The sequence below is a fragment of the Gobio gobio genome, assembly GCF_949357685.1.
Source record: "Gobio gobio genome assembly, chromosome: 11".
NCBI classification, from domain to species: Eukaryota; Metazoa; Chordata; class Actinopteri; order Cypriniformes; family Gobionidae; genus Gobio; species Gobio gobio.
In genome coordinates, this window is record NC_137104.1 from 36,865,462 (window position 1) to 36,878,694 (window position 13,233).

Consider the following 13,233-nt stretch of genomic DNA (forward strand, 5'->3'; position numbering starts at 1 on the left):
TTGGACTCCTTTCACAAACTGTCTTTCATCTACTTATATAGTTGGAACGTAGTCATACCGGGTGACACGGCGGAAGATGAAAGTTTTGTCTTTACTAAAAATGTGTGGTGTTTCTCAAAATATCTGTAGCTATAGAGAGTTTAAGCAACATAAAATCATTTGAGAGGAAAACGCTTATCACATTATAGAAAAAGACTAATAAGTTTCAATAACATTATTACATAATTTTAATTATGGTCATCATTCATTTTTGCACATATCTGCCCATTTGTCTTGTAAATTACAATGACACATGGCAAATTAAACGCATTACATACATGCTTCCTCTTTTTCAATTGGTCAAAATTGTCCCTCTCCTTCAGTTGATTAGTCTTAAAACAGTAACTTGAACTCAAATACTATTGGCTATTACTACCGTCAGTCTTTAACGCCAGCAGAGCAGCCATACACTTCAAAAGGTTAAGACCTTAGTAAATGAAAAATGAGTCATAAAAAAGTCAGAATCATGTATGTATGAAATGTCAATGTCCCGATCACTTCATACCCCTGATTGAGAAGCACTGGTCTAGATCAGTGGTTCCCAAACCTGTCCTAGAGGACCCCCAGCACCCCCCCAGTATCGGACACACCCAATTCAGGTCTAACAGTCAAAGCCAAAAGATGGTGTAAGGCTGCGGTACACAGGGAAGGAGGACGTTTTATTTTATCTACTCTTCAACACGTTTGCTCTTAAACATTGGGATTGATCTATTTTTAGAGTTTACACAGAAAAAAAATGCTGTTTTATATGAGAAAACACAGACAATTGGCCGACAAGTATGATTTCTATGTTATCCACAAACAGTGATTGACTGTTCCACAACTCTGAACGAAATGCAATGACATCAAGGCTGTAATGTGATTGGTTTTCAAGGCACACATGATCCAAGTTGGCCATTACGCTTTCTCCAATGGTAGAACCATGGACCCTTGTATCTCCCGAATTAAGACAATCTTCTAATAAGCTGATGAGTTGAATTGGGTGTGTTTGATGAGGGAGAAATACAAAATGTGCAGTGTTTGGGTTTGGGAACCATTGGTCTTGATGAATAATAACACCATTTAATATTTAACACCATTTAGACCAAAAGTAAGGGTAAAGTTTAATTTAAGCGGTTCAAAACTTCAACAGTTGACAATGTATGAGGTGAAGATGATGTGATGATGAAAGTTGACAGGATTTGTGAACTTCATTGAACAAAATATATGTGGAGGGGGGGGAAAAAGAGAAAACTTTTAACCACACAAAATACATTCCATACATTCAACTACTACTTCTATTCAAACCACAAAATTAATAGTGTTACATAAAGAAAAACAATCCAATTGCAAATTAATTCATAACATGCTATTTAGTTTTCTTAGGTCTTCTGCTCTAGTACTTAGGGGGTTTAATTTAGTAAAAAGCTATCAGGAAAAGCTATTCATGTTTTTTTTTTTGTGTCCTAGGACAAATTTCAAAAGATTCCATGATTTACTGTTAGTAAATTACAATTAAGCAGTCACATTTCATCCTATGCAACTTCCAAGACATCAATTGCAGGAACATGAAGTCCCTATAGAAGAACCAAGGTTTAAGTGCCTTGCTCAAGGGCAGTGGTGATAGAACTGTTCTCAGTAACTCTCAGTTCCTGGGTCAACACCACTGCTTCGAACCTGCAACATATTACAGTTTGACTGCTGAGCATCAACACAAATTCACACGAGAGATTCTTCTAAAACAAAAATTTGTAATGTAGGATCAGTTTTCTTGGCTTAGTTTCCAACACAAGGACTTAGGCAATATAAATGCTCTAGATAAATGTTCATTTTGGACTGTTGTACATATCTAAATGCAATTAAAAGTACACAGCTGTGCAGGACTGTATCCGTAAATACCTAATTACCATATACAACATCCATAGAAATATATGGACAAGAATTTCTTTGCTTTTAAGTTTTCAAACTCTAAAAAATATGGCATTCTAAAGCTTTATAAGTAGCAATATAAAACGCACTAAAATCCCTCAATCTAGTCTTGCGCTAATTACTAGTCTCTCTATGATGCAATAATTTAAATGATTATACAGACAACTCTTCATGTTAACATTAAAATATATCCTTCATCAAAAACTTCAGCATTTTAGCATGGCTTTAAGACCTGATGTGCCATTGAATGAACAGTTTTCTTTCTCTTTTTTGAGATACAATTATTCAGAATCCACTGAGGCAAACATGTTTGATGGAAAAAAAGGAGAAACACATGAAAAATTAAGCGCAGACAAATAATATTCCTGACTTTGTTGGACCAACCAGATGACACTAACGCAAAACATGGCATGTGTCTTTACCTTAAACTCTTCAGAAAGATAGTTTATGAATATGACACTCAACGCAAGTGGAAACCCATGTAACAATACAGCTGTGCTTACATAAATACTTTAAATCCCCAGGTATAACACAATACAAAAGAGTTTAGGACATATTTTGATGATAGTGCCAAGTGTTTGTCCAACCAGTGACAAAACACACACATCTATATTATATCTGCCTATAATCAGCAAAACTCAAATCTAAGTACTGAATTTCACTGCATGTGAATGAATTAATGCAGGCTTTGGATTTTCATCTAACTCAAGTCCTGAGAAATAGAATGTGGAAAACACAATCGCACACGCACGCACAAACTACACTCTTTGCGGACTAAGGCTATTTCATTTATCAACTAGTCATTCGGGGAACTCGGAGGAGGCAGCATTTCAAGTTTAGGGGATCAGCTGAAGTCCTTGGGTTTGAGAACGCAGCTCACTGTCATACTCCATCAGCTTTAACCTCGTGTTGCCAAGGCTTTAGCCCTCAAGTGTTTTGCAAGTTCTGGATAAAGGAGGTGTAAACATGTTGCAAACATGTCTTCGGTCTGTTCTGCGTAGTTTCGTTTTAATCTAGAGCTTTGTGTCGGGTGAAAATCAAAAGGAAACACTTCCCATCAAACTAAACTAAAAACACGAACGAATCCAATGCCGTACATTACACAAAGTCTTCCTTGAATGCCGCATTTGTGCATCAAACAGTTATTGATGGACTTTTTATAGTTTTCGATCATCATTTGGGATGGTCGGGAGGAGGTGGGGATGTTCATTGAGATCCGGAGGGGTCCGTGGGTTCATTGGTAGGGGCTTGGCGGAGTCTCCTGTCTGGGTACTGTGCGTTGTCGAAGGCTAGACGGTGCACGGTCTGGACATGAGTCTTCAGGTTACCTTTCTGCGAGGCGCTGTAAGGACAGTATCGGCACTGGAAAGGTCGCTCACCTGAAACGGACACACAAAAAACAAGATGAGGTCAGAGCCTGGACCTGAAGGTGAGAGCGGAGCCGAGGTTGGAACTAGAGAGGAGAGAAAGGTGACGTGGCGGTGATGTCGAAGGGCTGGCTTTGAGAGCGCTGCCTTCCCTTTTCAAGAGGAAAGAACAGAGGCAGGTTGGGAAGGTGGGGGGAGGGGCCGTGGCATGATTGATGGGCTGATGACATGCCATATGGAGACGGTTGACTGTTCCCCCCGAGGGGACGTCAGCCTTTTGTTTTCTGTTTCTGTCAGCTGTTCGTACAAACACACAAACTCACAGACACAGGAATCTCTGCCTGCCTGCCTTCCCCTGAGCAATAAGACGTCACACCGATGGTAGATGTCGAAAGTCTGGGCATATCAAGTTTTGCGAGGAGAGGCGAACTTGACAACCACACACAGACCTAGTTTCTCCTTCTGCCCATGTCTGTTTGGGGCTCAACACTGGAATAATTGTCAGAGTCCCAGTTTCAGCGTTTAATTAGACTGATGTACAACGTTGTCCTCGCGCAATCGCATAAAAATATCCCCCCACACCTGAGCAAAACAAATGAGTCTGCCATTCAATTTCTCCGTATTATTATTTTTGAAAAATGAATGAATTATCCACTAGGAAATAATTGTCATTCCGAGGAGCTGAAAAAGGGGTATTATCATAAATCATGCCTCATAAAAAAATGAAGAGAGACACAATTAATCAGGACTATCTGAGGCTGGGTTACGCTGGCTGCCTGATAAGGTCTGCGGCACAGTAAGAGCTCATCCAGGGGCACCGTGGTTCCCCAGAGGAGTAGAAAGTGAAACCCCGATCCAAAACAGAACTCACCAAATTACATTAAAGGTTATTGTCAGAACATCACCAAGAAGTGCGGCACAAATTTAATTTGACCTTTACTCCCGGCCTGCTTTTGCCATTTGTAATATGCAACACATGCAAAGGGGGTAATTCATTAAGGGTGGGCCTCCCCGCTGCAGCAAAGCACATCTCCCACTGTTAAGGTAGATGCGGGATGTGATCCATTTGATCCCCTATAACGTCTGTTTATTTCTAGAACTTTCTGCATGGTAACAACGATGGCAGGTTGAAACTGCACATCACAGAATGAAGAAAGGTGAAGAAATGATTGACAGGACAGAAAAAAAAACAAAAAACACAAGATACACACAAATAATGCAAACAACCGAACGAAAAGTGAAACATACTTGTTTGGGGGCTTCTGTAGAGGATGGACTCCAGTTCCCATGAGTCCATTGGACTCAAACATCACTGTGGGAGCAAGGTGGCGGGGTTAAAAAGAGGAAATCAAATGTAAAAGTTGCAAAAATTGGAACTTCTTCCCTTTTATTGTTACCCAGCAGGGTGTAAACATCGTTCTTGTACAAATGAAGCTTTTAAGCCAATACAAAATCAAAAATGTACCATATTTGAAAAAAAAAACTACCCGTCAATCGATTGGGTTGATAAAAATAAAATAACATATTTTTATCTCACTGAATACCCTGTTTTACTGGCACATACTTCCTGAATGCTTCCTTTTCCTGGTCAAATTCAAAGCAAGTATTGAGCATCCTCAAAGCAGGAATCCATTTTAAAAGCACTAAGGTGCAAACCAAGAATCCACCCTCTCATCAAGCATTAGCCGTAAAGGCCTTGAATTAGTATCACCAGTTAGCGTGGCTGCGGCAGACAGTGAACTGAAACTACCAATTTAAAGTGACACACAGAGTTAGTGTGCATGCTAATGGAGGCCGGGGGCCCCTGCCCCGCTTCATTTGGAAGCTCACACTGAAGAGAGCAATCACTGATGACGTAGATTGTAAGTCTATGTGTATAGAGAGAGAGAGCTCCGTAAAATGTTGCATTTGGCCTCTGTCACTGGGGATCAGTCTGGCTAGTATGCACAACCTTCACACACTCTTTAAAACAAAACAAAAAAAACTCCGCTCATGATTCGAGCGCCCATTTAAAAGAGTGAAAGGAACCCTATTCATTTAGACTACTACGAATGGTACATGACCTCTTTATATTTTTAAAAAGCTGCTACGGTGCATGCTAATGATGTGTAATAGTGCTTTTCCCCCAGTAAACTGGAGGTAAATGTCCTAAATACTTATAGCTTGTAATTTACGCTTGTAGAACGTAAATTGATACAAAATTGCAATGCCAATGAATCATAATTAGCTCCCAGTTGCTTAATATTTAAAATAATGTTAACATAAAATGGCACACAGCGAATGAAAGTTTGTTGCTGAACATGAATGATGGATATAATCGTATATGTTATGAAATGAAAAAGACCCCCTGATTGAATAGGTGTGTGTGTGTGTGGTTTGACAAGAAGACAAGGGCAAACTGTCACATTTTCTCAGTGAGCATTTGACGCATATCATACTGGACTGGTGACTGCTCAGCTTATTAGCATGCACAATTACAGCTCCATAAGTGACATCTGATTAATAATGTATACAATTTTCACAGGTCAGAGTCACACGCAAATATGTTTGCGGCGGAAAGAAAGACTCTCGTCCAAGGACATAGAGAGATCGCTCGTTATACATACATACACACACACACACACACACACACACACACACACACACACACACACACACACACACACACACACACACACACACACACACACACACACACATACTTGCACATAAATGCATACATGCACATTTAAATATACTTGACATTTTTATGCTAATATAGGAATCATTTAGCAGCTTCTGTCTTATCCAACTTGACGTACACATTTTGATGTATTTATACATTTTCACATTTTATATATAATATTTCATATATTTATAAGGATAAAATAAAAAGTGATTACAAATAATACAGCACTGATATAATTTAAAATGTAAAACTTGATGGATAAAGTATCTTATAACATAAAAAATATTTATAATGAAATGATAAAGCATAAAAAATATAGAATGTAACATTAAAAGCAGTATTTTATAGAACTATTACAATTTATTGAATAAAGTATCTTATAATATTTCATATATTTATCATTATATTTATAATGATTAAACTGTGACACAAAAACATCATTTTTAATAGAAAAAGGTATTTTGTGACTGGAGACGCGACTAAAAAATGTTGTTGAGTTAGTAGTTTCAGTTAGTTGCTGGTGTGTATGTTTGTTTTTAGTGTGTGTATCTCACCTGTGTGTGATCTCATGTGTGTGCGGTAATGGCTGGGCTGGTTGAAACTCTTCCTGCACACCGGACACACAAACTCCCCCTGCTGAGACCCTGACCTCGCCAACCCTACAGTTCACACACACAAACAGAGAAAGAGAAATGAAAATTAATAGGAAAAACATGTAGCCGAACTTACACGGAACAGATAGAGAGGTTAGGAGACGGAGAGAGAGAGCATCATTAGTATGTTTTATGTGTCATTATGGGAGGCTACCTTCAGGGCTTGGATGGGGAGCTGTCATGCCGCATCACGAGAGCATCTCTGACAGCCTGACATGAACACAGGCCCATGTGACCGCATAAATTACTGTGAATTAAAAGCCTTGCCCTGTGATGTGCCCCCATCTGCGCTACCATGTCACATGTCAGGTGTGCTGCTTTCCCCTTCCTCCCTCTCTCCTTGTCTCCTTCCCTCTCGCTCTCACTGCTCTTTTCCTGCCCGTCGCTCTAGCTATGTCAGCCCTCGTCCGTGCGAGGGGAATCGCTTGGACACGTGCGTGTCGGTGAAGGACTCGCTGAAGTAACAGGAACGGATGTGGAACCTGAAGCAACCGCCATTCGTTTCCCCTCAGGGCGCTTTAAGAGCGTGAGCTGAAATGCTGTCCCTTTGGCTCCTGTCCGTCACCTGGCACTGGTGGTCCTACCTGCTCCGCCCCCTCGGGCCCGGCTTTGTCGTAGCGCCGAGCCGTGACTGAGAGTGTTGGTGGCAGTGGTAAGCAAGGCTACGTTTAGTAAACATGAGTCCGTGAGTTATTACCATAGAGGAGCGATGCAACAGGAAAAGCAGCGGACAGCACAAACAAAAGGAAAGTCTAATATCGGAAAGGTCACTTTATTGTATGTGACTCAAAGGGCTAAAGAGAGCGCTGATGATATCAGGCCAGACAGTTGACAGAAATTTTCGCTGTCTTTCCGCGGAGCTACACTCACTGAAGCTGGCCAACTGGACCACCGCCTGGCAAAATGTCCTCAAATGAAGTGGAATGAAAAAAGAAAAAAAAAAGCATTTGAAAATATTTTTCAAAGCAGCTGGTGGCTTAATTTGACTCCTCTTGCTCTTTCGTTCATTCACTCGTTGAGTTGGCTACTTTGCATATTTGTGCCGTCGAGGCGCTGTAACCCCTCAGAAAGCGCCCGGCGTGCTGTTACGAGCGTGATGTTCAAGGCTCGGAATGCCTCTCAGCGATAGCTGTCTGAAATGTTTTTACACACTTTCGTAGGTTACACGATGATGAAGAGATTACTCAATAGTTCCATTAACCTTTGCGTATGCGCATGCTGGCACAGCGGCGTGTGGGGTGCTACGTGCCATTTTAGCCCTCACCGTTCTCATTTGTCATTTCAGCTCAGGAGTAAATGTAGTTAATGTGCCTTTGCTGAATAATTCAGGTATACTGTGCCCTGACAACCATTTTTCAGCATGTCAATCTTTACCTGTTTTTCAGTATTATAATGGTCCTGTGAAGTTAGTATTATTGGAGAAATTCTGACCCTTAAAAGATTGTCTGAATTAATTAAAAATATAACACCACAAACTAAAAATCTATTGTTTTTAATGCTATCACATCATTATAATGTACAAAATGAAAAATGGATTTTCATTTGCAAAAAGAATCCAATAAAAGTGTTATTAAATCATTAGTGTTATCAAAGATTAACATTAGGTGAGCATCAGATGAAGGCAAAGGTAATTAAAATGCAAATTTGGGAAATGAGCATGCATAAATATCCAATATTGACAGATACTAATAAATGTAAAAAAAAATCTTTAATACCAATACCAATATATTATATATTTAGATCTAGGCCTTCTAAATAGCAAACATCTGATACTACATGCTTTGTCAATGGGTAAACAACTGCTTTAGATTTTACTTGAACAAATTTGTCTTATCAAGTTTGCGTACATCTTATTTTATTTGATTTAGTTGTATTATGTATTGACATTATAGGCCACCCTGTTCTCTAAGAATCAATATTCGTCATGATATTGGTGAGATTTATACTTCATATGAAAACTGAATAAATAAGCTGGTTTGTTAGGATAGGTATTTGGTCGAGATACAGCTATTCTGGAAAATCTGGAATCTGAGGGTGCAAACAAATCGAAATATTGAGATATTTCACCTATATATCGCCTTTAAAATTGTCCAAATGAAGTCCTTAGCAAGGCATATTACTAATAATAATTTAAAAAATGATATATTTTCGGTAGGAAATGTACTAACATATCTTCATGGAACATGATCTTTACTTGATATCCTAATGTTTTTTGTCATCCAGGGTCGCAATTGTGATAATACATTTTTTTAGGTCAATAGTTTTTACCTTCAACTATATCTGTAAATGATTAAATGTGCATCCAAGGTTTTCGGTTCTTGACTGGGGTATGCAAATGTAGGATTTGGCTTTAATGAATGTACATCTTGCCCTGTTTGATGATTTAAGAGTCATAATCACAAACGGTACAGGAGAATATGGAAGTCCCGTGTGCACTAACCCATTGCAAAGCTAATTGATGAGATTCCTTGATACAAGTTTAGTTATAATGTTTCAGAAGAAGAGAAATAAGCTCAAAATACATCATAGAGGGACCCCAGTATTTGACATACAAATCCCTATACACATACTCAATGTATCTTCATTGTACTGTGTCGTTACTTTAGATCATAAAATCAAATCAAAATGCATGTTTAAAAAGATTAGAAGTAGTTGTAGCAGTTGTATTAAAAGTATGTTTTTGTGAGAACATACATTTTTGAGGGTTACTTAATTGTCCAAATACTTTTTGGGGGCACAGTACAATACATATAAGCGTATTGGAATAAAATAAGCATTTAAAACAGCATCCTGTGATACTGGTATACTTCCAAACACCCCTAAACAGCCTCTTACCTGCTTGCTCTGCAATAGCGTTGCTGAAGCCCCAGTGGTGGTAGAGAGCCGCTAAATCGTGAGGATTGCAGTTCTTCAAGAAACTCAGGATGTCCGTCACAGCTTCTGGACCGTCAGCCTTTAACTGTCTCTTGGACTGGGAGTGAGAGGATGGGCCGCTCGAGCCAAGTCTGCTCCAGGGGTCATACCCAGCCACGGACGGTGTATCCTGAGCATGAGAATCAGACCTGCTGGGGGTCTGAGGAGCATGGGCTTTAGAGCTCTTCTGATCCGAGAGGTTATGTTTGCTAGAGAGCATAAAATGAAGTCCTTCTTGAGGTAGCAGACTACTTTCCATCACTCTGCTTCCTGCCTTTGGGGTTCCAGTCTTCTGAGGACTTGCCGTGGGCCGCGATGAGCTGTTTTGATGGACGTCTGCTTTGTGTTTACTGCCTGCCAACTCATTCGTCCTGGACTTGCTGGTCTTATGTTTGGACGAGTGAGATGATGCCCCTGGTGTTGTGGCCGCTTGCCAGCTCTTGCTTTGCGAAGAGCTGGACTCTACGCTACTTGTCTGAGGTTTTGATTTCTTTGTCCCTCCAGGGCTGCAATCAGGTGGATTCGTTCTGGAAGTTCTTATCTGTGGCAGAGAGGGGCAGTCCTTACCCTCCAGGAACGGAGGTGGCCCAGTGCGTCTCTTGAAATCGAGAAGCGATTTTGGCCCCTTGAGGCCGTTTCTTGGGGCCCACTTAGGCACCAACGTAGTGCTGTCAACTTTGTGTGCAATTCGTTGGTGGATCCAGAGAACTTCTGGATACAGTGTTGCATAAGAGCAATAAGGACACTGGTGTTTAATCAAACTGTTCAATAATGTAGAAGAACCCCCTTGTTTTTCGTTATCCACCTCCATGGAGAGATTAAGCAGATTAGCATCCAGTTTATCTGTGGGGCTACTTTCTTCCAAACCCTTGCTCTTTTCATCCTCTGTCTTTGAAGCGGTGTCGCTCAGTGCTGCCCTCTCCAGCTGAGTTGAGGTGGTGTAGGGCCAGTAGGCTTGCTGCAGCAGGGCATTTCTCAGCCTTGGGAAGCCTGTGTGGCTCGTTTGGTGAGTTTGGCTTTGGCTGAGTGAGCTGGTTAAGGCATCACTCCTCTGGCCCCAGTCCCCGATCGCCAAATGATGCGTTTGGACGTGGGCAGCGATGGCCGAGGGCTCCGAGGTGCAAAAGTCACAGTGCTCACAGGTGTATGGCTTTTTATCTGTCATGAAAACAACATACAGGGATTTGAACAATAAGAACAATAGCAAAAAGTCTCTGAAAGTATAAAGTTAGCAATCATAATAACACTGAATTTAGATACTGACTGTCACAACTGTTTTAGAGTATCACCACAAGATGGCACCACATAACCATGTAAATTTACTTCAGTACAAAGTAGTAATCCTGTACATAATTTTATATTGTGTTTATATATATATATTACACACACACATACACAGGTTTGTTCTGCTATCTAAGTGAGGACATTCCATTGGCGTAATGGTTTTTATACTGTACAAACTGTACATTCTATCCCCCTACACTAACCCTACCCCTAAACCTACCCATCACAGGAAACATTCGGCATTTTTACATTTTTAATAAAACATTGTTTAGTATGTTTTTAAAGCTATTTTAAATATGAGGACATTTGAAATATCCTGATATTTCATGTTTACGTCGTAATACCAGTGTAATACCTGTGTCATTATACAAATTTGTGTCCTCATAAATCACAAAAACAAACACACACACATACACACACGTCTGGTTTGCTATCTTTGTGTGGACTCCCCATAGACGTAATGGTTTTTATACTGTACAAACTGTATATTCTATCCCCGTACACTAAACATACCCATCACAGAAAACTTTCAGCATTTTACATTTTCAAAAAAACAAATTCTGTATGATTCATAAGCTTGTTTCCTCATAGGGACCTCAATTTAGGTCCCTTTGAGTCAGTGTGCATTCATGTTGAGGTCCCCACCGTGAGAGAAAAACATGAACACATGCACACACACACTATGTTTGGATGTCAGTAAAACTTAGGGAAAAAAAGATATTCACACTTTTCTTCATCAAGGATGCATTAAATGTTTAAGACATTTATAATGAGATTTGTGTTTCAAATAAATTCTCAAATAAATAATGTTTCCACAAAAGTATTAAGCAGCACAACTTTTCAACATTGATAATAAAAATAAATGTTTCTATTATATTTAATGAAATGCAACATTTAATATGTGAAATTGAAAAAAAAAAACCTCTCTAATGAGTACGTTTATGGCATTGGATAAAATATAAATGTAAATGATAATCTAAATAGTTACACAAGGTCAAAAAACTTTAATGGTGGTAGCACAATCGCACACAGTTTGTTTAACAGTAGTACAATAGAGCAACAGATTACTGGGCCTGGGAACTTTGCCTGGGACTATACCTCTTCTCATCTGTCAGCAAGATGTTTGTTTACATTTAACATGTCTGCAATCTCTCAGTAGCCCCCCCTCCCTCTCTCTTTCATTCTATTCTCTCTCTCTCTCTCTCTCTCTCTCTCTCTCTCTCTCTCTCTCTCTCTCTCTCTCTCTCTCTCTCTCTCTCTCTCTCTCTCTCTCTCTCTCTCTCTCTCTCTCTCTCTCTCTCTCTCTCAAGCCATCTGGATTGCATTTAGTGGCTTACACTAGCTGCTGTGCAGCCTTCAATCCACCCTCTCTGAGGTTACTTTTGAGCCAATTCGGAGAAGGGGGTCCTCTGAGATAAACCTTACACTAACGTAATGGCCATAACTGCTTCCCTAAATTCTTTCTGCCTTAGAAAAGCTACATGTGGCACTATCATATTCTAAGTATAATTTGGAATGATTATGAATCTTTTAGAGGAGATAAATTGTGTGAAAGACCATTCTACAGTCTTGACACCTTCATGAAAATATCAGCAGTGCGTGGACATCTGTTTCAACTCTTACACAATGAAACTTCTGTTCTGGAACATTCCATCTGTGTTATTCCCCAAGAGGACATCTTTTGTTTAAGGCAATTTATATTTTTTAACCTTGTGGTAACACTGGGCCAATCTCTCAAATCTATAATCTATTTCTTTATAGATGAGTAATACAACATCCCATGATTTCACTAAATATGAACGAAATGATCAATCATCAGGACAGATTCAGTGCTCTAAGGGGCATATTGGCTTTGTTGAGATACCTGCCATCTGCAGTATTTTCCAGTGATTTTAGTGTTGTGTTTTAAATGAAAGTCTGCACTAAGATGGGGAAAGTGGAAAAAAGACACAAATCTTTAGAGCTTGTCTTCCTGAGACAGGAAGTCTAGAAATAGCACCATGCAAAGAGGGCTGGACAGCTCCAGCTACAAGCAAAAGATTTAACAATTCAGAGCCTGGTTTTGCACCTTGATAACTACAATTTGGGTATATAAGAAGGGGGGGGGGGGTGTTTGGTGTTCAGGGGGACAGATGTGAAGGGTATGAACAAATGACACACAAGTGTGACTAAAATGTATTTTAAAAAATTACCTAAATCCTTTGGCTATAGTCCTTTGAGTAACTAACTGTCTCGAGATTCTTCACAAACAAATGCATTTTTTTATTTTAGTAAAACAAGCCTACTACAAATGGAAATCATAATTGTTTTATACATGAGGCATTTTGTGCATAAAGCTTAAAATATGTTAATTCTTAAATTGAAAGCAAAGAACATGCACTCTATTTGGAATCAAATATGT

At 39.6% G+C, this 13,233-nt stretch overlaps 1 protein-coding gene across 4 annotated transcripts in view; it reads right to left on the minus strand.

The window, feature by feature from the left end:
- Positions 1-206: 206 nt before the first annotated feature.
- The window catches only part of znf516 (zinc finger protein 516), a 47,474-nt gene continuing 34,447 nt past the window's right edge, over positions 207-13,233 (minus strand). For 2 of the 4 annotated variants that reach the window (XM_079829787.1, XM_079829786.1), the window contains exons 3-6: positions 9,471-10,706; positions 6,537-6,641; positions 4,563-4,626; positions 207-3,326 (exon numbers count right to left, since the gene is read on the minus strand). In XM_079829787.1, the coding sequence (XP_079685913.1) occupies positions 3,323-3,326; positions 4,563-4,626; positions 6,537-6,641; positions 9,471-10,706 (1,409 nt within the window). In that variant the 3' untranslated portion in view covers positions 207-3,322. The remainder of the gene's footprint in view (positions 3,327-4,562; positions 4,627-6,536; positions 6,642-9,470; positions 10,707-13,233) is intronic. The other 2 variants (XM_079829785.1, XM_079829784.1) reach the window with 1 other exon arrangement.